At 46.3% G+C, this 21,231-nt stretch overlaps 1 protein-coding gene across 3 annotated transcripts in view; it reads right to left on the reverse strand.

Moving 5' to 3' along the window:
- GAS7 (growth arrest specific 7) overlaps positions 1–21,231 on the reverse strand; it is a 282,047-nt gene that overhangs the window by 5,072 nt on the left and 255,744 nt on the right. For all 3 annotated transcript variants that reach the window (XM_007522665.3, XM_016188358.2, XM_007522673.3), the window contains 4 exons: positions 19,727–19,801; positions 12,920–12,998; positions 4,812–4,940; positions 3,773–3,896 (listed from right to left, as the gene is read on the reverse strand). In XM_007522665.3, the coding sequence (XP_007522727.2) occupies positions 3,773–3,896; positions 4,812–4,940; positions 12,920–12,998; positions 19,727–19,801 (407 nt within the window). The remainder of the gene's footprint in view (positions 1–3,772; positions 3,897–4,811; positions 4,941–12,919; positions 12,999–19,726; positions 19,802–21,231) is intronic.

Raw genomic sequence — 21,231 nt, forward strand, 5'->3', positions numbered from 1 at the left:
ACATACTCTGCCACTTGAGGAAGACTGGTCCTGAAATGAGAGCAGCCTAGAATGTTCCTAGCTGTGACCATGGAATGTGAGCTCAGACCAACAGAGATGCAGAGGTTACACAGGCTCCTGTGCTAAATAAATACATGTAGATATGGGTCCTAGGGCAGATCTGTGGGGTTTTCAGTTAACAGTATTTATATAATTTTCCCATATCTGGGGGCTAGACTCTGCCCTGATCCAGTTTTCTAGTCCTGTTCCCAACTCTGACACCATCTTCTCGACAATACTTTCAGCCCACCAGCATATTAGCTACTGGGCTCAGGCAAAAATTAGTTAAAGTCATGGACCCCTTGGAATATACCTAAAATAGACTTCCTAGCTCCTTTCAACATGAAGACCCCAAATTTCATCTGCTTATCTTTAGGTTCCTGATTATTAAACAATGTGTTCTGTTTTATATCTTAATGCCTTTCAGCCACCAAGCATGATGCCAATATGACTTTCCTGGGCAGACAACCTCACCAATGTGTCCTGGCATCCCACTTTCCCAGAGCCCTGCCCAACTAGGGAAAGATAGAAACAGGCCTGGGGGTATGGATCGACCTGTCGACGCCCATGTCCAATGCCTGGGGAAGTAATTACAGAAGCCTACCTTCTGCTTTCCATAAAGATGTTTGGTCCATACTCCCAGAGGGATAAAGAATAGGGAAGCTCCCAATGGAAGGGATGGGACACAGAACTCTGGTGGTGGGAATTGTACCCATCTTATCCCACAGTCTTGTTGATCATTACTATTCACTAAAAATAAATAAATAAATAAATGGGGGCCGGGTGGTAGCGCAGTGGGTTAAGCACACATGGCACAAAAAAAGGTCTCTTCACAGGTGGTGAAGCAGGTCTGCAGGTGTCTGTCTTTCTCTCCCCTTTGCTGTCTTCCCCATCTCTCTCGATTTCTCTCTGTCCTATCCAACAATGACTGAAATAGTAACAATAATAATAACAGCAACAATAAACAACAAGGGCAACAAGGGGAAAAATAAAAATAAATTGAAAAAATTTAAAAAATATTTAAATAAGGGGCCAGATGGTGGCTCACCTGGTTGAGTGCACATGCTACAGTGCACAAGGACCCAGGTTTAAGCCCCTGGCCCCTACCTGCAGGGGAACGCTTTGCGAGTGGTGAAGCAGGTCTGCAGGTGTCTGTCTCTCTCCCTCTCTAGCTTCCCTCCTTCTCTTAATTTATGGCTGTCTCTATCCAACAAATAAATAAAGATAATAAAAAAATTAAAAGAGAGAATTTATAAAAATTATTTAAATAAGTTTAATCAATAAAAGACAACAACAACCTTGAATCCCAAAAAAGTCACTAAAATATAATCTTGAAAAAGGGAAGCTTTTTGGGGAATCAACGAGTTGTATTTTTTTAAAAAAATTATTTATAATTAAATTATCTGATGGGTACAATTCCACACAATTCCTACCACCAGAGTTTCATATCCCATCCCCTCCCTTGAAGAAACTTTCCTATTCTTTAACCCTCTGGGAGTGTGGATGGACTCAAGATCATTATGGGGTGCAGAAAGTGGAAGGTCTGGCTTCTCTAACTGCTTCTTTGATAGACATGGGCACTGGCAGGTCAAGCCATACTCTCAGCCTCTTTTGATGGAAATTTCCAAAATGTTTTGCAGAGGAATGCACCACAATAACATCTGTGACTACCTGTTCCTTAAACTCTTGTCAGCACCATGTGTTAGCAAATTTTTAAACAATTTTTGGATTCATTCATTCATTCATTCATCCATTGTATCAGCATTGTTTGCTAGAGCTTCTTGTCTGTACCACTCTACCTCTCTAGGTGGACTCTTTAAAATAAATAAAGGTTGAGAGACAGGAGGACAGAGATAGAAACAGAGAGAAATACTAAAGTACTGCTCCACTATATCCAGAGCTTCTGTCTTGCATGGTGCTCCCATGTGGTTGGGAAAGAGGACTATCTTCTTTCTCTGTGTAGACTGAGTCTCACAGACACAGACACACTACTGGTATGGCAAACACTCTGACACAATTGTGAAGCTCTACAAAAATCAGTTTGAGGGATGGTAAAATGAATTTGGATACAGTCACACACTTGGACACTATTCGACTATTAAAAAGATCTGGCACAAGAATGTATGAGTAGATAAATTGTAGGGAGTGGAGAAGATCTATGCCTACAATATGTGATGAAAACAGAACATAGATTGTAATATGATCTAAAACATGCGAGACTCCTTAAAACAGAAATGCCAAGACACTAGGTAGTGCTCATGGTTAGTATATGTGGTAAATCAGATTTTATGTTTTGAGATGCTGACAAAAATTATTTGCCAGGCAATCAGAGTATTTTTAAATGTAATTTATATTTTTAAAATTTAATAAACTACATTGATTTAAGTGGTTCTCCCTATCCTAGCTATCTCTTCCCAAATTCTAACAAGCATATAATGCCTTCTGTGTGAGGATCCAAAAATGCATGTACAATGAAAGATCTTATATCAAATGTTATTTATTTATTTATTATCTTTATTTATTAGATAGAGACAGCCAGAAATCAAGAGGGTAGGGAGAGATAGAGAGGGAGAAAGAGAGAAACATGAAGGCCTGTTTCACCACTTGCAAAGCTTTGCCCCTGCAGGTGGGGATCAAAAGCTATGTTTACAGTACATTGCTTTTGTTCCTGATCGAGATTTATTCCAATGCCCAGGCGATTTCTGCTTCATTCTCCCATGAATGGATTGTGCCAGGTTTGCCAGGGGAGGCAAACCTGAGGGACTGAGGCACTGCATCATGCCAACCTCAACTGACAGCAGACATTGTAATCTCAGAAAGCAATATGCTTTGCTTTGTCTTTGCATGCAATGAGACTATGGTTTTTTTTTTGTTTTTTTTTTTTGCCTCCAGGGTTATTGCTGGGGCTCAGTGCCTGTGCCTTGAATCCACTGCTCCCGAGGCTATTTTTTCCCCTTTTGTTGCCCCTGTTGTTTAACGTTGTTGTGCTTATTATTATTGTTGTTATTGATGTCATTGTTATTGGATAAGACAGAGAGAGGAAGGGAAGACAGAGAGGAGGAGAGCAAGATAAGACACCTGCAGACCTGCTTCACTGCTTGTGAAGCAACCCCTCTACAGGGGGAGAACTGGGGGCTGGTTGTTTTTTTTTTTTTTTAAGAAATATTTAATGGTCTTTCTCATTCTTCCTTATGAATTGGTTTACTGTGGCCACTAGGTGGAAGCAGAAACCAACTGCTGGGGGAACCTTTCAGAGAAAACCTGGGATCTGATTATTTCCTTTTACAAAAATGATTTTACTTATTAGAAAAGATATGAGGATAGAGAGAAAGAACCAGACATCACTCTGGTACATGTGCTGCCGGGGATTGAACTCAGGACCTCATGCTTGAGAGTCCAATGCTTTATCCAATGTGCTACCTCTGAGACCACGGGATCTGGTTATTTCATTAACCAAAACGCCAGCTTCTGTTAGGGGTGCAGAAGCCCATCCCTGTGGGTGAAATGTTAAAGCGTCACTCCCTGGCGAGGTGGCTTAGTAGGGAGGGGGCTGCACTCTCATGGGCTCCACTCAGGGATAGGACCCTGGGCTATAGGTGCATGGAGGTGCTGCTCCAGACCCTGGACAAGAAAGAGCCTTCTCTGGGGGAGAAAGTGTGGGCTCTGGTGGCCACCATGCTCTGGACACGGCCTGGCCTTCTCCCTACTCCACTCGTCCCAGTCCCAGTCTCACCAGCCTGTGTGGACTTCCTCCGAGCCTTCTTGATGTCCTCCTCCGTCTTATTGCTCAATTTGATCTCTAGCTGCTGGGTCTTCATCTCCAGGTCTCTCTGCCGCTCCGTGAGAGCTTTCCGGGCCTAAGGTCAAAGGGTGGGGGGGGGAAGCATCATGGGAGCCTTGGCTGTTAAGAGTTTGTGTTTCCATGGATGATGCCTGGGGGCTCTGAGAAGCTAAATAAGCAGAGAAGCACTACCTGGCCACTTGATCAGTTAGTGACTACAGAAGCCCTCCTATATCTCCTCACCTCTCTCTTTCTCTCTCTCTCTCTCTCTTTCTTTCTTCCCTTCTTCTTCTTCTTTTTTAATAAAGTCAGAGAAGCAGAGAAGGTGAGAGACCACAGAACCAAAGCTTCCTTCTCTGCAGCGGGAGCCGGGCTCAAATCTGGGTCACACACATGGCATAGCAGCGCACTACCCAAGTGAGCTGTTTGCCAGGTCTCACCAGGCAGTCCTAAAACCACAGCCCTACCATGATGGAGGGACCACGAGGGTCTCAACAATGCTTAACAGAGGGCAACCTAGTCGCCCCTTCCTTGGGGCAGGCTGTGACCACTTTCTGATCTGTGGTTTCACCATCAGCTGGTCCAGCCTGCAGGGTCTAAGGGCCTCACACGTATGCACAGAGTTCTCTGCTCTCCAGGGTTAGCCCTGGCAGCTCCTACTGAGGTCAGATTCCATGATAGGGTCAGGAGGAAACATGCCAGGTGAGGCCCAGAGGAAAAGGCCCCATGGGCCCCAGAAACATATCTAGACAGGTCCTAAAGCACAGGTGCTCCCCCATTTCCTATACCCAGCCGGCTCCCCTGTATTCCCCACTGCAGAGGCAGCCTCTCCTGCTATCCATAGTCCTTTGGGCAGTGAGCCTGATGCAGGAGAAGCAGCTCTTCTCAGTCCTCTGCCTGGGGGCAGGAAGTGGAATCCCTGCTGGTTCCCATTCTCTTCAGACACACCCCTACCCCTTCCCCTCACTGACTGAACCTCCAGTCTCCCCACCTTCTCCACTGAGGCATATCGGCTGGCCAGCTGCTTTCGGAGGTCAGCGATGTGGTGGTCACACTTTTTCAAGTCTTTCTTGAAGTTCTCCCGGAAGTTCATTAAGGGTTTTTCCACCTCACTGTGGAGCTGTGAAGGAGAAGGGAGGAACACACTCAGGACCCAGTTGCAAGAGGGTAGAGGAATGAGGAAGAACTTTCCTTCCCTGTCCGCTCCTCCCCTCCCCCCTCTAACCAGGTCCCAAAAGGTGAGTATAAGGTCTGGAGCTGTGACTTGGCCCAAAAGACAAGACTGAAACAAAGTGGTCATTTATCAGGTGGTGTGTTAGGTGATGTCATGCCTTTCTAAACAACAACAACAACAAAAACAAGATTTCCAGTTATTTATTTCCATGAGAGAGGAAGACAAATAGAGAAGAGACAAAGAGAAAGACCAGAGCACTACTCAGCTTTCTCTTAATGGTGCTGGGGACTAAACCTGGGACCTTAGGCATGCAAGTCTAGTGCACTGTCTCCCAACTCATTTCATTCTCTGAGTCTATTCCTCCCGGCAGAACTTTTACTTAAAGTAAATGTGTACACAAGCATGCATGTGTGTTATCAGATGCATTTGACAAACAGGCAGACGGGGGCAGGCGGGGTTAAGTTCACACATTATAGTGTGCAACAATGTAGGTTTAAGCCCTTGGTCCCCACCTACAGGGGGAAAGTTTCATGAGTAGTGAAGCATGGCTGTAGGTGTCTCTCTGCCTCTTTCCCTCTTTCTATCTCCCTCTCCCTTCTCAATTTCTTTCTGTCTCTATCCAATAGTAAGTAAACAAATTTTTTTTTTTTTTAAAAAAGGCAGATGGGGGTGGTGGTGATGCACTTGATTGAGTGCACATGTTATAATGTGCAAGGACCTGGGTTCAAGCCCTCAGCCTCTACCTGCAAGAGTAAAGCTTCATGAGTGGAGAAACAATATTGTAGGTCTCTCTCTCTCTCTCTCTTCCTCTCTATATCCACCTTCCTCGTGATTTCTGGCTGTCTCTGTTCAATACATAAAGATAAAAATAATTTAAAAAGGCAGATGGATGCGGAATGGTTGAGTCAAAGTCTGATGACTATCTTAGAACCCTACTGACTGAGTTTCTGTGCCTACCCAGGTACTGATCCAGCTCTTAGGGTTCCCTTGACCTGGCTTTCAGGAACCTCCTGATTCAGCCTTCTACCACCACCCAATTCAGTCTCCTGGACTCCCTCCCCCCCGCCCCCCCCCCCCATCCTCAGGTCTCTCCCTCACTGCCCCAAGCCTGGCTTTCCACGACCCTCTAATTTGGAATTTCTAGATTTTCCTGAAGAGCCCTGAGGAGCACAGGTAGAAACACTTCTCTGGAAAGTGATCTCTTGTATCTGGGATTTGTGTGATTCCTCTCCTCTCTCTTCACCAGGCTCTGACTACACTATCTTTTTCTCTAAAGACCTGGAAGACAAAGGTATTCCCAGTCTGAAACAAACCCTTGACTGTGAGTTTGAAGCGGGAAGGGCCTATGCTGGCTTAGTCACTGCCACTTTCATTCAGCATCTGACTGGATCTAGTACAGAGTTAAGTGCTCTTCATTGCCCAGGAGAAAGACAAAAATCTTCAGAGACCAATGCCCTTGTGGTAAGATGATAGGCAGGGATGACCTTCAGAGAATGGCAGAGAACGAGACCTCCAAATGCCCCCTCCTCTTTGTTGGAAATGCCTGATATATATATATATATATATATAGCAGAGCCATGGGTCTCACACTCAAGTAATACTGTTCCTAGGCCCAATATTTTAATTCTAAATCCTTAGAGAGACAAGCAGGAAAGAGAGAATGTGAGAAAGAGGGAGAGTGAGAAAGAGAGAGAAAGAGAGAGAGCCGCTAAGGCACTACTCCAATCTCCACGGAGGCCATATTGGTGCTGTTCATGGTGCTACCACATTAGACATGGGATTTCAGTGTCTGATAAACTATGTACTCTATCTACTGTGCTATCTCCTGGTAAATGTATATATAGGTTGTTTTTTTTTTAAAAAAATTTTTATTTATTCGTGAGAAAGATAGGATTGAACTTGGGACCTCATGCTTGAGAGTCTGGTACTTTATCCACTGCACCACGTTCCGGACTACTATATAGGATTTTGTTTGTTTGTTTGTTTTTGTTTTGTTTTTAGGTTCCCAGAAACTTCTTTCTATAAGAAAACACCCCCATCTGGTGGTAGTTTGTAATATGCTGCAAACTTGTCAGGTGCCAAGAACCAGCAAATGCCTTCCCTCCATGGATTGCATTTTGGCAGAGGAGGGTGACACAGGACTGATTCTAACTGGAATCTCACCAGGGCTCACTCATCCTACTGACTCGATAACTCTGGGGTCTCTTTCTGCCTCTGTTTGCATCAAGATTCTTAAGTTGGGAATGAGGACAGAAATCACCCAACTTTTTGTAACAGTTATATATTTGTAATATTTCTAACAAAATAGGTGAATTCATGGGTCTTTGTCAGTGGAATCCAATCACCTCTGACAGCTGGATTTTCTCAGGTTATTGAAGTCACTCACTCTGCCTTTTCAGAAATGCTGCACTCTATTCCTTCTTTCAAGCCACAGACCAGAAGGGATAAAATAAATCTCAAAGAGATCTGTGTTCATGGCAGTACAATTTGTAATTGCCAGAACCCAGAAGCAACCCAGATGTCCAACATCAGATGAGTGGATAAGAAAACTGGTGCATGGGGAGTCAGGCGGTAGCACAGCGGGTTAAGGGCATGTGGTGCAAAGCCCAACGACAGGCTTAAGGATCCCGGTTCAAGCCCCCAGCTCCCCACCTGCAGGGGAGTCGCTTCACAGGTGGTGAAGCAGGTCTGCAGGTGTCTATCTTTCTCTTCCCCTCTCTGTCTTCCCTTCCTCTCTCCATTTCTCTCTGTCCTATCCAACAATGAACGACATCATCAACAACAATAATAACCACAACAATGATAAAACAACAAGGGCAACAAAAGGGGAAAAAATGGTCTCCAGGAGCAGTGGATTCATGGTGCAGGCACCAAGCCCTGGCAATAACCCTCGAGGCAAAAAAAAAAAGAAAAAGAAAAAAAACTGGTACATATACAGTGTGAAATACTACTCAGCTGTTAGAAATAATGAAGCTGTCTCCTTTGCACCCTCTGGGATGAAACTTGAGGACATCATGTTGAGATAAGTCAAAAAGAGGACAGATACCAAAAGATCGTGCTTATTAGTGGGACTTAATAAAGCAGGGGTGAGGAGGGAGAGCACAAAGTGAAACATGGACTGGACATGGTGTATTGCACCAAAGCAAAGGACTCAGGGGACGGAAAGGAAGGGAGGAGAGGAAGAAAACTTTAGGGGCCTGGACATTGTATGCATATGTAATGAATCCACTGTAAAACATTAACCTCTTCGATTAAAAAAGAAAGAAAGAAATCTCAATTTGGAAAGAGACTTATCTGGCCCAGTGATTTTTCAAGTGTGGGTTGTTTAGAGTTGTAGAACCAATTCAGTAGGTCAGGCCCAACTTTTTTGTTTGTTTGTTTCCTTTCTATTTTATTTGCTAGGACAGAAAGAAGTTGAGAGGGGGAGAGGGGGGTAGAGAGGGGGAGAAAGAGAGACACCTGCAGACCTGCTTCACAGTTTGTGAAGTGACCCCCTCCCCTGACGGTGGGGAATGGGGGCTCAAACCTGGGTTCCTACGCATAGCAATGTGTGTGCTCAACTGGGTCCACCACCTTTCAGGCCCAACTTTTTTTTTTAAATTTTATTATCTTTATTGATTTATTAGATAGAGACAGCCAGAAATCTAGAGGGAAGGGTGATAGAGAGGAAACCTGCAGCCCTGCTTCACCACTCATGAAGCTTCTCCCCTGCAGATGGGGACCAGAGGCTTGAACCTGGCTTCTTTTGCACTGTAATGTGTGTACTCAACCAGGCACGCCTCCACCTGGCTCCCTCAGGCCCAACATTTTTGATGAGAACTGACCAGTCATGAAGAGAAAACTGCACAGTGCACTTTTGGGGTCTCTCTCTGATCTCTCTCTCTGTATGTGTGTGGGGCACAGATAGCACTATTTCACCTAGCCCAGATTTCAGCTAGGGATCTATGAGTCTGTAAATACCAGAGTATGGACTATGTGTGTTCTGGGTAACCCTGTGTATCTACCCTGTAGGGCACAGTCAGAATAAGTTTCACATTGCTACTTGGACCCTAACCCCTTCATTTCACCTAAGGCAAAAAAAAAAAAAAAAAAAAAAAAGGAAAAGTCAGGTGAGGATAAGTGACTTGACTGAAGACACCAACTTTACATATAAATGTCAGCATTGCCACAAATCTCACGTCTCCCCATCCCCACTGTCCCCTGGAATCTTCTGACTTTAAAGTGTGGCCTCTACTCAGGATTAGAGTTCTCTCCCATCTGAAGGAGTGCCTCCGTCCCATCTTCTTTCATTTACAGCCAGGTAGAACTTCCTCTGTATATAACAATCTTATTACTTTAACAGCCTGTGTGGTTAACAATGCCTTGGCTCGTAGACTAGAGAAGCCTGAAAGAATACCATAAAGAAATTGCATTTTGTAAAGAGTTCTTGCTCCCAATGCAGAACATTCAGAATGGAATTTCAATGAGTCTTTGGAGCAGACACTAAAAGGGGTTTCATGGATATAAAGTCATATTATCCGTGGCAGACATAATAAACCCATGGGGCCCCTTGGAGCCCTTTTTCTATCAGGGAATCATCACCACTGGGTTGTTACTCTAAAAGCCTGAAGCCGTCAAGTGCTGATTGATAGGCAGGAAGCAGCAGATGTTCTCATAGAAAAAAATCTGTTTTGTGTGAGCATTCTTCAGATTATGAGACTGATGCGCTGCCTACTGTGCTAAGGAGGCAACTGACAGTGTGAGCATTCTTTATGCACCTTTCTCCCATCAGAGAATGGTGAAGTCGGCCCTGGCCTTGTCAACACTGGACTTAATGCCCTGGGCTTCTGGGAGGCAGCTTTCTCCCCCATCCACAACCTGTGAGATAGGTCAGAGTGGTTGTCTGGACAGGGCCATCTGTATGTTAGAAATACCCTGGAGAATCTTTCTGGAGAAAAGGTCGGGGCGGGGGGGGAGTTGTCAAGGCTCTGAGGTGTTTATTCCTAGCTTTGTTACTTCAGTACTTGAGTTCAACCTGGCTGTATAGCTGTGAGTTATGATTTAACTTCTCTGTCCTCTTTCTCTTAGAAGAATGAAAGGGGGCCAGGTGGTGGTGCACCTGGCTAAAAGCACACATTACAGTGTGCAAGGACCTAGGTTCAAGCCCCTTGTCCCCATCTGCTTATAATAGGCACCTAAATCTTATATTCAAATATATATGTTTCCTTTATTGGGGGATTAATAGTTTGTAGTCAACAGTAAAATACAATAGTTGGTACATGTGGAACATTTCCCAGTTTTCCATATAACAATTCAAATCACTCTAGGTCCATCTCCACCATCATGTTCCAGGACCTGAACACTTCCCCTATCCCAGAGTCCTTGACTTTGGTGCAATACACCAACTCTAGTCCAAGTTCTGCTTTGTGTTTTCTCTTCTGTTCTTATTTTTCAACTTCTGTCTATAAGTGAGATCATCCCAGATTCATCCTTCTCTTTTTGGCTTATTTCACTTAACATGATTCCTTCAAGCTCCATCCAAAGTGAGGTGAAGATGGTGAAATCACCATTTTTAATAGCTGAGTAGTATTCCACTGTGTATATAGACCACAACTTGCTCAGCCACTCATCTGTTGTTGGACACCTGGGTTGCTTCCAGGTTTTGGCTATTACAAATTATGCTCCTATGGACACAGGTATACACAAATCTTTTTGGATGGCTATGCTTGGTTCCTTAGGATATATCCTCAGGAGAGGAATTGTGGGGTCATAGGGTAGGTCCATTTTCAGCCATCTGAGAGTTCTCCAGATTGTTCTTCACAGGGGTTGGACCTGTAGACATTCCCAGCAGCAGTGCACGAGGGTTCCTTTGCCATGGAGGCAGGCTTGTGGAACTGAGCCCTTAACCTGTGAGATCTAACACTAACCCCAGGAAGTTATTGTCATCATTCAGTTGAAGTGTAGGCCACCCAGCTGGGGTCAGAGTCAGTTGGTGTGGAAAGAATTCATGTATTTGGTGTTCACGAGCGGTGGTGTGATCAGTGAGTAGGAGTCAAAGAAAATAGTAGAGAGAAACTGCATTGGTGAGCAGTTTTCATCTGAGCATCCATAAGTCACCAAGAACCACAGGTCCTGATAACGAGGAGGAAATGCAACCAGGCTTCCTGAGGCCTCAGCTAGGGACACTTTAGAAGCTCCCAGATTCGCCTCCCTGCTCCATGAGCTACCGTTCATTTCACCAGTCAGTGGCAGTTGCTGAGACAATAGCTAGGACGGGGCCTAGGATATGAGAAGGGAGATCTAGAGCAAACTCTCTCTCTCTCTCTCTCTCTTTTTTTTTTTTTTTTTGTCTCCAGGGTTATTGCTGGGACTCAATGTTGGCATTATGAATCCACCGCTCCTGGCAGTCATTTCCCCCCATTTTATTGGATAGGATAGAGGGAAATTGAGAGGGGAGATAAGAAGAGAGACAGAGAGACACCTGCAGACAAGCTTCCCTGCTTGTGAAGTGTCCTCTCTGCAGGTGGGGAGCTCGAGCTGTGTTGTGCTTCTTACAGTGTGCGCTTGACTGGGTGTGCTACCACCCAGTCCCTGAGGAAACACTCTCTATGACCTGCAGGTTAAAAAATAACTCCCTGGAAAAGAGTGAAGATATAATGCAGAACAAATTGTTGACTAGTCATGAACCTAAAGGCATGAATATTGCAGATGAAGATTGGGGTCGCCGTTTTAGAAAAAGCTAGTAGGTCTATTTTAGGTATATTCTGGAGGGCCCATGACTTCACTAGTTTCACCTGAGCCTGACATCTAATATGCAGGTGGGTCCAAGTTATTGTCTGGGTCTTTCAGCCACCAGGTTCCTGGTTCGAGCCCCCATATCCCCACCTGCAGGGGAGTCACTTCACAGATGGTGAAGCAGGTCTACAGGTGTCTTTCTTTCCCCTTCTCTGTCTTCCCTTTCTCTCTCCATTTCTTTCTGTCCTATCCAACAACAACAATACCAATAACAACAACAATAATAACTACAACAATAAAACAACAAGGGAAACAAGAGGGAATAAATATTAAAAAGATAAAAAAAAATCAAAACCTGCAAACTTTAAACATAAATAGAGTACATTAAAAAAAGGTGATGGTGCAAAGCACAAGGACCGGTGTAAGTATCCCGGTTCAAGCCCCCGGCAGGGGAGTGCCTTCACAGGCAGTGAAGCAGGTCTGCAGGTATCTATCTTTCTCCCCCCTCTCTGTCTTCTCCTCCTCTCTTCATTTCTCTCTGTCCTATCTAACAACGATGACACCAATAACAACAACAATAATAATTACAACAACAGTTAAAAAAAGGGCAACAAAAGGGAAAATAAATAAATATAAAAAAATTAGAAAAAAATAAACAAAGGTGAGGGGTTGGGCGGTGGCATACCCAAAAATGCACATAGTACTAAGTGCAAAGGTCTGGTGCAGGGATCCAGATTTGAGTCCCCCGCTCCCCACCTGCAGGGGGCACTTTCACAAGTGGAGAAGCAGGTCTGCAGGTGTCTATCTTTCTCTCTCCCTCTCTATCTCCTTTCTCCTCTCAATTTCTCTCTGTCCCACTGAATAAATGACAGAAAAAGGAAAAAAAAAAATGGCCACCAGGAGCAGTGTATTCATAGTGCCCCACTGACTGGAGGAAAAAAAAAAAAATAATAACAATCAAAAGGTGATGTAGATGCAGCCCATAACATATTCTAATGCCACCTAACTACCAGCCCTGTTCTGAATAGTCATTGATGCTACTGAACCAGTTAGGTAGAAATTCTACTGAATGGTGCGCTTACTGCATACGTCATCCCAGTTCTGTGAGATTATATGGGGGAAATTAGAAGCCACTACAACACTTCAGCGCTGGTGTGACAGTGCAGAAGCTTGTGTCAGACCCACCCATACAGGCCATGGGGAGGACCTACCTTGGCAGAGAACTTGAGGTGAACTTCCGCCTCGTCCGCAAGGCTCTTCTTTACTTGTGCCCATGCTTCTCCCAGGGAGCTACAAGAGGAAGCAACCATCAGACCCGGGGGCATCTCTCTGCCTCAGGGCAGACTGTAACTCTTTTTGGGTCTTTGGGGGGGGGGGCAGGGGAGATAGAACCCCTGAGACATGGACTTGAATGAGGCAGGGCCAAGATACAAAGCAGACATGTTCCTTTAGCAGGCTTCAACCCATAGGCCCAAGGCAGGCACCCCAACCCAGGGCATGGGGGGGGGGGTAAGCAGGAACCCCAGAGACCTAGAGGAGATGTCAGAGGAAAGTGGGGGGCGCACTTGTAGTAAGAGCTTAAATAACTGGTCTGTTACTGTCCCCCAAGTCTTCCTTTACCCTCCTTACAGGAGAGGTACAAAGGTCCGCTGGAAAAATCAGGAAAGGTGCAGAGAGCTACTTGGAGCAAACAAGTCACTCGAATTCCAGGAAGGGCAGAGGGGGACCATCTGGGTATCTCTTAGAGATCCCACAGGAAACTCCCTTACTGTTCTCAGGAATGCGGCTCCTAACTAGAATTGATCTGGGATTATAAACCCTACTGCTGCCAGCTTGCTAGAGAATAGCAAAGTCCTCCAAGCCAAACCGTTTTTCTGCTCTAAGATGTTGCAATGAGAAGTAATATCAAGTCCCCCAGATTTTTTACTTCAGTCCTGTATCCCCTCCCACCCCCCCCCAAGTACTCATACTGCTACATTCTCCATTATTTGGAACCCCTTGACGTCTCCGACCCTCCGAAGGACAGCCCTGATTCTTTGCTCAAGACCTCTTGAACACAACGAGGAAAGGCAAGCTGAATGCTCAGATGATTTAACTTCATCTAAAAGCCACTTTTCCCAGAGAACTCATTAACCTCAAGTGGCAGAAGCTGATTAAAAGACAATACATGGTGCAGGCAGCTTCAGGGCTCTGAGCAGAGCAGCCTGTAGTGAGGAGTCACCCAGCAGAACAGGATGGGTGCCTCTGATCACAGTCCAGGCCTATCTAGCTGTGCTGCTGCTGGCTCAGGCTGAGGTGGTTGTTTATGGAAAAATGCCTGACCGATTTGATCTAGGCGTCTAGCAGCAAAGAAAGGTCCCCTTGGGTAATGCCCAATGGGGAGCCCACCAGAAAAGAAAATGGGTGAGGAACAGGGCAATCTAAACTGCTGACACTTGTGCTGGCCTCAAGGGCCTGAGCTCTGGGATGCTGTACAGGGCAGTTCTGCACTGCTGGGTGGCCTGGCAGGTGGGTTAGCGGACTAGAATGGGGAAGACTGCGGGAGAAAAGCTATCCTGGTAGTTATGTAGATATGGCAACTGAGTGCCCTGGCCCTCTCAACTTACATTGAAAATAAAAAAAAAAAAAGAAAAAAAAGAAAATGGATTCCAGAAGAATTTAAAGACAGGTGCTGTCTTTGTTGATCTCACAGCAGCCTATGACACGGTCTGGCATCGTGGTCTCCTAGTCAAGATCTCAAGATGCCTACCTCCATGGGTGGCCAACACTATATGGTTTCTTCTCCAAAACACAAGATTCCGGGTGCATCTGGGTGACAGGTCTAGCAGATGGAGACTTGTCTCAAGTGGCCTCCCCCAGGGATCTGTTCTGGCTCCTACGCTATTTAATATTTACATCAATGACCTCCCAGAAACTTCTTCAAGGAAGTTCATCTACGCCGATGACATCTGCTGTGCAACTCAGGCATCAAAGTTCGACATCCTCGAGGAAACACTCACGAAAGACATGTCTCTGATATCTGATTACTGTAAAAAATGGTGACTAATCCCTAGCACTGCAAAAACGGTATCATCTGTTTTCCATCTACACCATGCCTCGGCCTCGCGTGAGCTTAATGTGCAGCTTGGCAATACGAGAATCCGGCATGAAGCCCAGCCAGTCTATCTTGGCGTTACTCTCGATCGCACTCTGTCATTTCACAAACATCTCATAAAAACTGCAGCAAAGGTGGGTGCGAGGAATCACATCACTGCAAGACTGGCCAGCTCCTCATGGGGCGCGAGCGCTTCCACACTACGATCATCATCTCTGGCATTATGCTATTCCACTGCAGAATACTGTGCCCCAGTATGGTTCCGTAGCCCCCATGTCCACTTGGTCGATTCCAAATTATATTCCTCCATGAGGATAATTTCTGGAACCATCCGTTCCACCCCAGTTCCATGGCTGCCAGTTCTTAGCAAGATCGCCCCGCCAGATATTCGTCGGGATGCGGCATCATCTAAGTTCATTTCCCACGTCTACGCTCGACTGGACCTGCCAATATACGCGGATATCTTCGCCCACCCTGTCCAATATTTGACGTCTCGTCACCCAATCTGGTCCCCTACGCCTACACTGAACTTCTCTGTCCCAGACTCTTGAAAACAGAGTTGGCAGTCAGCTGAGGTAAAGAACAAACACCTCATCACAGACCCCTGCAAGCATCAACCCGGCTTTGACCTAGCACGTTATGATTGGGCCCTCCTCAATCGCTATCGAACAGGCCCTGGCCGGTGGGCCGCTATGTTCCATCGCTGGGGAGCCAGAGACGACCCGAACTGCCCCTGCGGCTCCAGACAGACTATGACCCACATAGTCAACGACTGCCACCTCTCCAGATTCAAAGGAGGTCTGGAAACTTTACATCAGGCTCAACCTGACGCTGTTGACTGGCTACAGAAGAAGGGCAAACGCTAGAAGAAGAAGTGCTTGGTCCAGAAAGAGTCTAATACATATGCACTTGACTGACTTGCTTCTCAAAGATCTCAATGTAGAACAGTCCAGCCTTGAAACAAATGATGTGGAGACAACTGCATATGGGGGGTGGTGGTGGTGGTGGGGTGGGGAGCCTTGACCTTGACCTCATGCTACATCTACTGATTATCTCCAGATGGATCACAGACCTACAGTGAAAGCCAACACTAAAGAGCTTATAGACTGGGGACTGGCAGTGGTGCATCTGGTTGAGTGCACACACACACACACACACAGATACACACACATACACATACACACACACTCACACATACACACACACACACTCACACACCAACACACACATACACACACACACACATACACACATACATACACACACACACTCATACACACATACACACACACACTCACACACACACTCACACATACACACACACACTCACACACACATACACACACTCACACACACACTCACACATACACACACACACACTCACACACACATACACACACTCACACACACACTCACACATACACACTCACACACACATACACACACTCACACACTCACACACACATACACACACTCACACACATACATACACACATACACACACTCATACAAACACATACACACACATACACACACACTCACACACATACACACACATACACACACTCACACACACATACACACACACACACACACACACACACACACACTACAGTGTGAAAGGACCTGGGTTCAAACCCCTAGTCTTCACCTGCAGGAGGAAAACTTCACGAATGGTGAAGTAGGTGAAGTAGAGTTGCAGGTGTCTCTCTGTCTCTCTCCCACTCTATCCTTCTTCCTCTCTCAATTTTTCTCTGTCTCTAGCCAACAATACATAAAATTACAAGAAAAAGCTTATAGATAGTTGTTGTTCTAAGGGCAGGGACTTGATTCAAGGGTGACCACTGTCTCTGTAGTTGGCATGTAAACCTCTGAGTGGTGTCACCAAGAGCCCAATAAGACTCCAGGCAGTGCAGTCGTTGGAAATCCACTACCAGCAGAGCACACAGTCAGCCACTGGCCTGTGACAAAAGAGGTGACCTGAGACTATCACCTGAGGACTAGGGGGAGGGGAGGAGAAATCACAGTTCGACACTCAGGACAATGCTCTTGTCCCACCTCTAGGCTGGGCATCCATGAGTGGGAAGACACCCCCGATATCTGAGTAAGCCTGCTTGTGTTTATTCCACATACAGACACCCCACAGCCCCTGATGTTCCAGGCCTCCTGACACCACTTCAAGTTAAAAAGAATCATCAGTTTAGACATTTTCTCACTTAAAGAGAGACTGTTACGAGGCTAAAGGTTAATAATAATAACAACCTGAGCTATAGTTCTATTCCAATATACAGTCTGAGGCATGTCAAATCAGAATGCACCTTGCTACCACAGTTACCAACCAGAAAAGGCCCAAACTCCATTTCCTGTCGGCACAGGAGAGAAAAAAAAATAAAAGGTGGTATAAATAACCCGATTCTATGATTGTATCAACATGCACGAGTCCGGTGGAATCTAATTTGGCTGCCTGCACACTCAAATTGCCCAAGCATCTCAAGTCTCCCAGATCAGCATTTTCCTGAGACCGGCCCAAACTTCTGGGCTCCAGGGGTACACTCTGAAAGTGTGGAAGGCGAACTGCATGAATGTATGTCTCATGCCTTACGCAAATGCAACACAGTATCCCCGCACACTGTGTGCTGGGAACCGGCTAGGAGCGTGGGTGTGGAGATTGTGCGTGGAGGTAGCACGTGCACGTGATGGCGGCGGGGGCGGGGTATATGTGTCCGTGCCCAGGTTGTAGATGAGCAGGAATGTGCATGTGTGTATGGCATGGTGGGGCAGAGCTAAGTTGGGGAATAGGAGCATATGCTGTGCACACTTGCAGCACGAAGTGTCCTTGGCAGCAGCCCAGCCTGAAAGAAGAGGTGGAAGCCGGAAGACTCCCGGAACAGCACAGTGGCTGCAGGGCATGAAGATACACAGGAGAGTCTCTGCCCAAGACCCAGAGGGCAACTTCTGCCTGTCCATCTCAGGTCTAGTGCAGGGAGCACAAGGCCTTGGCAGGCAATGCCATTCTTGCCCCAGTGTCATTCTGCACTGGGCCGCCCTGTGGTCAGTTGGGTCATTTGGAGGCAGCCGCTTGGCTCCACGGCCAGCCCGTGCAGAGACCTTAATCCAAGCCACACTGGGTTGGCAGACCTCCATTCCCTGAAGGCTGACAAACCATGCAGGACGATTTGGACTTGTTTAACATTACGGTCTTCTCACAACTACAGCCAGCCCCGGCACAATGTTTTCCTTCCTCAGGGGGCTCAGTGGTCCTCGTGGGAGGCTGTGTAGGAAGGAAGCGGAACTAAAGGAAGAACAAACCTTGGGGCGTTTCAATTCTGCCCTTTCCGGACTCTTTGTTAGCTTTTTTTTTTTCCTGATGTAAAGGATTTATTATTATTATTTTGTGATAATAGTGGGTTACAGGGCTGCAGGATTAGAAAGTATAGTTCCACACTCACATCCACCACCAAAGTTCTGTGTGCTAAAGTTCTCCTTATGGTAACCGCCACAGTTCTCACCAAGTCTTAGAAACTCTTGTCAGTTTCTATTGAGGTGAGACTCACATTACATCAGTTCATCTGTTTTGTATCCCATCAGAAATTGAACCCAAGGACGTACACACATGTGCTGGAAAGCTAAACTACCTCACCAGCTCAATTTTTATTTTTTGAGTAAAAGAAATAAATAGACGGGCTGGGTGGTGACACACTGAGTAGGTTGCACAGGTTACTATGAGCAAGGGCTAGGGTTCCAGCTCCCAGCCCCTACCTGCAGAGGGAAGTTTCCAGCAGTGTAGCAGTATTGCAGGCGTCTCTCTTTCTCCTTCTTTATCCCTTCCCTCTCCTCTCTGTTTCTAAAAAAAAGTGGGGGGGGGGATGTCACTCCACCACTAGCAGCCCTCCCTGACCCCTATAAACACATCCATTGCAAAAGGAACTCTCTAGTGGGCTGCAGAGCTAGTCCACTGGGTAGGGAATCTACCTAACTTGCCATGGGTGCAACCCAGGTTCAAATCCTGATACCGTATGGGAGACATTAGAGCACTGGGGGACAGTTCTGACATTATAGTATCTCTCCCTCTCCCTGAATGAAAAATTAGCCCCATGACCAGTGACATCATCCATGTTCAAAGTTTCCAGCTTCATTAAAGAAATCAGCTGGGGCCAGGTGGTGGGTGGTGGCACACCCAGCTCAAACCCCTGGTTCCCGCCTCCTGCAGGGTGGGAAGTTTCCTGAGTGGTGAAGCAGGTCTGCGGGTGACTCCCTCCAACCCATATCCTCTCTCAATTTCTCTCTGTCTCTAATCAAAATAAAAACAAATAAAAATTGATTACGTTTGGAGTATTTCTTCAAAGTAAAAAAACAAAAAACAAAAAACCTCTGGGTGGAGGGTGAAGGTAGATTTTCAGCTTCATTATAGGAGGGTGGGGGCAGGGACACAGATCTTTGGTGGCAGGAATGGTGTTAATATACACTTCTATTAACTAAAAATAAAAATGAATTAGAATAAAAGAAATGAATGAATGAATGCAACAATCTAGTTCCCTTTTGCATGTTTTCCATGTTGTGTAGACACCAAGACGTCGCCATCCCATGAGGAACTGAATGTCTGTCTGTCTGTCTCCCTCCCTTCACTCCACCCCCCACGTCCAGTTCTTAGGCTGAAGCTGTAACACTGAGTGCAGTCCTTACCTGGAGACAGAACCTCTACAGAAGTGATTCAGTTAAGTGAGGTTGCATGGACCTGATTTGATGGAGTTTACGTTCTTGTCAGAGGTGACTCCCAGAAAGCCTGTTTTCTCTCTTCATGAGAGAAGAAGAAACATTCCCAACCAACAGGACTCATACCAGTTATCACGTATGCATGAAAAGGGACCTCCCACCCCTTCCAGAGTGTTCCCTCACCTCCCCACTCCCTACCCTTCTCACTCACCCTTCCTCCTGGGCAGCCAAAGAATTCTGTGAGAGCTTTGCTAAGTTCTTGGCATATTCCTCTTCAATCTTTATCCTGCAAGAGGAGAAAAGCCAGCACATCAGCCCTCGGTGTGCCTCACCTGCAGGCCTGTCATCTGCTAACCACGTAAAGGTACCCATCAACCCATAAGCTCCGAGAGACAATGGCTCTCTTCATTTATCTCACACACAGCACTTGCCTAATATAAATTCCTTGAATCAATGAATTGGGGGCCGGGCAGTGGCACACGCGGTTATGCGCACATAGTACGAAAAGCAAGGATCCAGGTTCACGTTCAATCCCCCACTCCTCATCTGCAGGGGAGGAGGGATCATTCACAAGCTTTGGAGCTTATCTGCAGGTGTCTAGCTTTCTCTCTCTCTCTCTCTTTTTGCCTCTGGGGTTATTTCTAGGATTGGGCGCCAGCACTCTGAATCACTGCTCCTGGAGGCCATTTTTTCCAGGATAGGACAGAGAGAAATTGAGAGAGGAAAGGAGATAGAGAGGGAAGGAGAAAGATAGACACCTGCAGACCTGCTTCATTGCTTGTGAAGCATCACCCCTGCAGGTGGGGAGCTGGGGGCTCAAACCTGGATCCTTGCGCTTCACACTATGTGCACTCAGCTGGGTGTGCCACTGCCTGGGCCCCCCTCTCCCTCTCTATCTCCCCCTCCCTTCTAAATATCTCTCTGTCCTATCCAATAAAGAAAATAGAAAAAAATGGCCACCAGGAGCAGTGGATTCCTAGGGCTGGCACTGAGCCCCAGCGATAACTCTGCAGGCAAAAAAAAAAAAAAAGTCACTGAATCAAACCTTCCTGGTTCCATCTCTCTCTCTGGATCTTCTCACCTGTCTCTGGGCCATAAGGATGACCAGTTGTCATTTACACCGCTCCTAGCACAGGGCCAGGCCCATGGGAGGCCACTCAATTAAAAAAAAAGGGGGATACTTTGTGCTGCCATCTCCCTCCCAGCCCCAGACCTCCCAGGTTCCACCTCCACGGTGGCAGTAACCATGAGAAACAGGACTAGAACTTTTCTCTAAGGGATCCCAGCTTTCTAATACCTCTACCAAGCCAGCAGGGCATGGACATTTCCATAGAAACCAGGCAGTGCCCAGAGCTTGGCTGTTTCCATTTCCTTGGAGAAGAAATGGATTTGGACTTCACTCCTAGCAGGGAAGCCCTTGACATACTTTGGAGGCAGCTCTCTGGGGACTGTCCCGTATTGTCTGTCACATCTGTGTTGAATGTGTGCTCAGTGGACATGCTCACTGCCTAAGAGGTCCTCTGGACCTCCTGGGAGATGGAGGGGCTGGGACAAACAGAATCCCCAGAGGGTCCGAAGAACACCCCCCTCCCCCAGTCTATCACTGGGTAAAAAGAGCAAAGTCGAGAGACACTCTTTGGCTGTAGACTCTCCCTCCTGTCCCAGATACAGCTGATCAACAGAAGCACAAGGGAAGGCTGAAGGTTCATGATAGCA

This window comes from Erinaceus europaeus, chromosome 12, assembly GCF_950295315.1.
Source record: "Erinaceus europaeus chromosome 12, mEriEur2.1, whole genome shotgun sequence".
NCBI classification, from domain to species: domain Eukaryota; kingdom Metazoa; phylum Chordata; class Mammalia; order Eulipotyphla; family Erinaceidae; genus Erinaceus; species Erinaceus europaeus.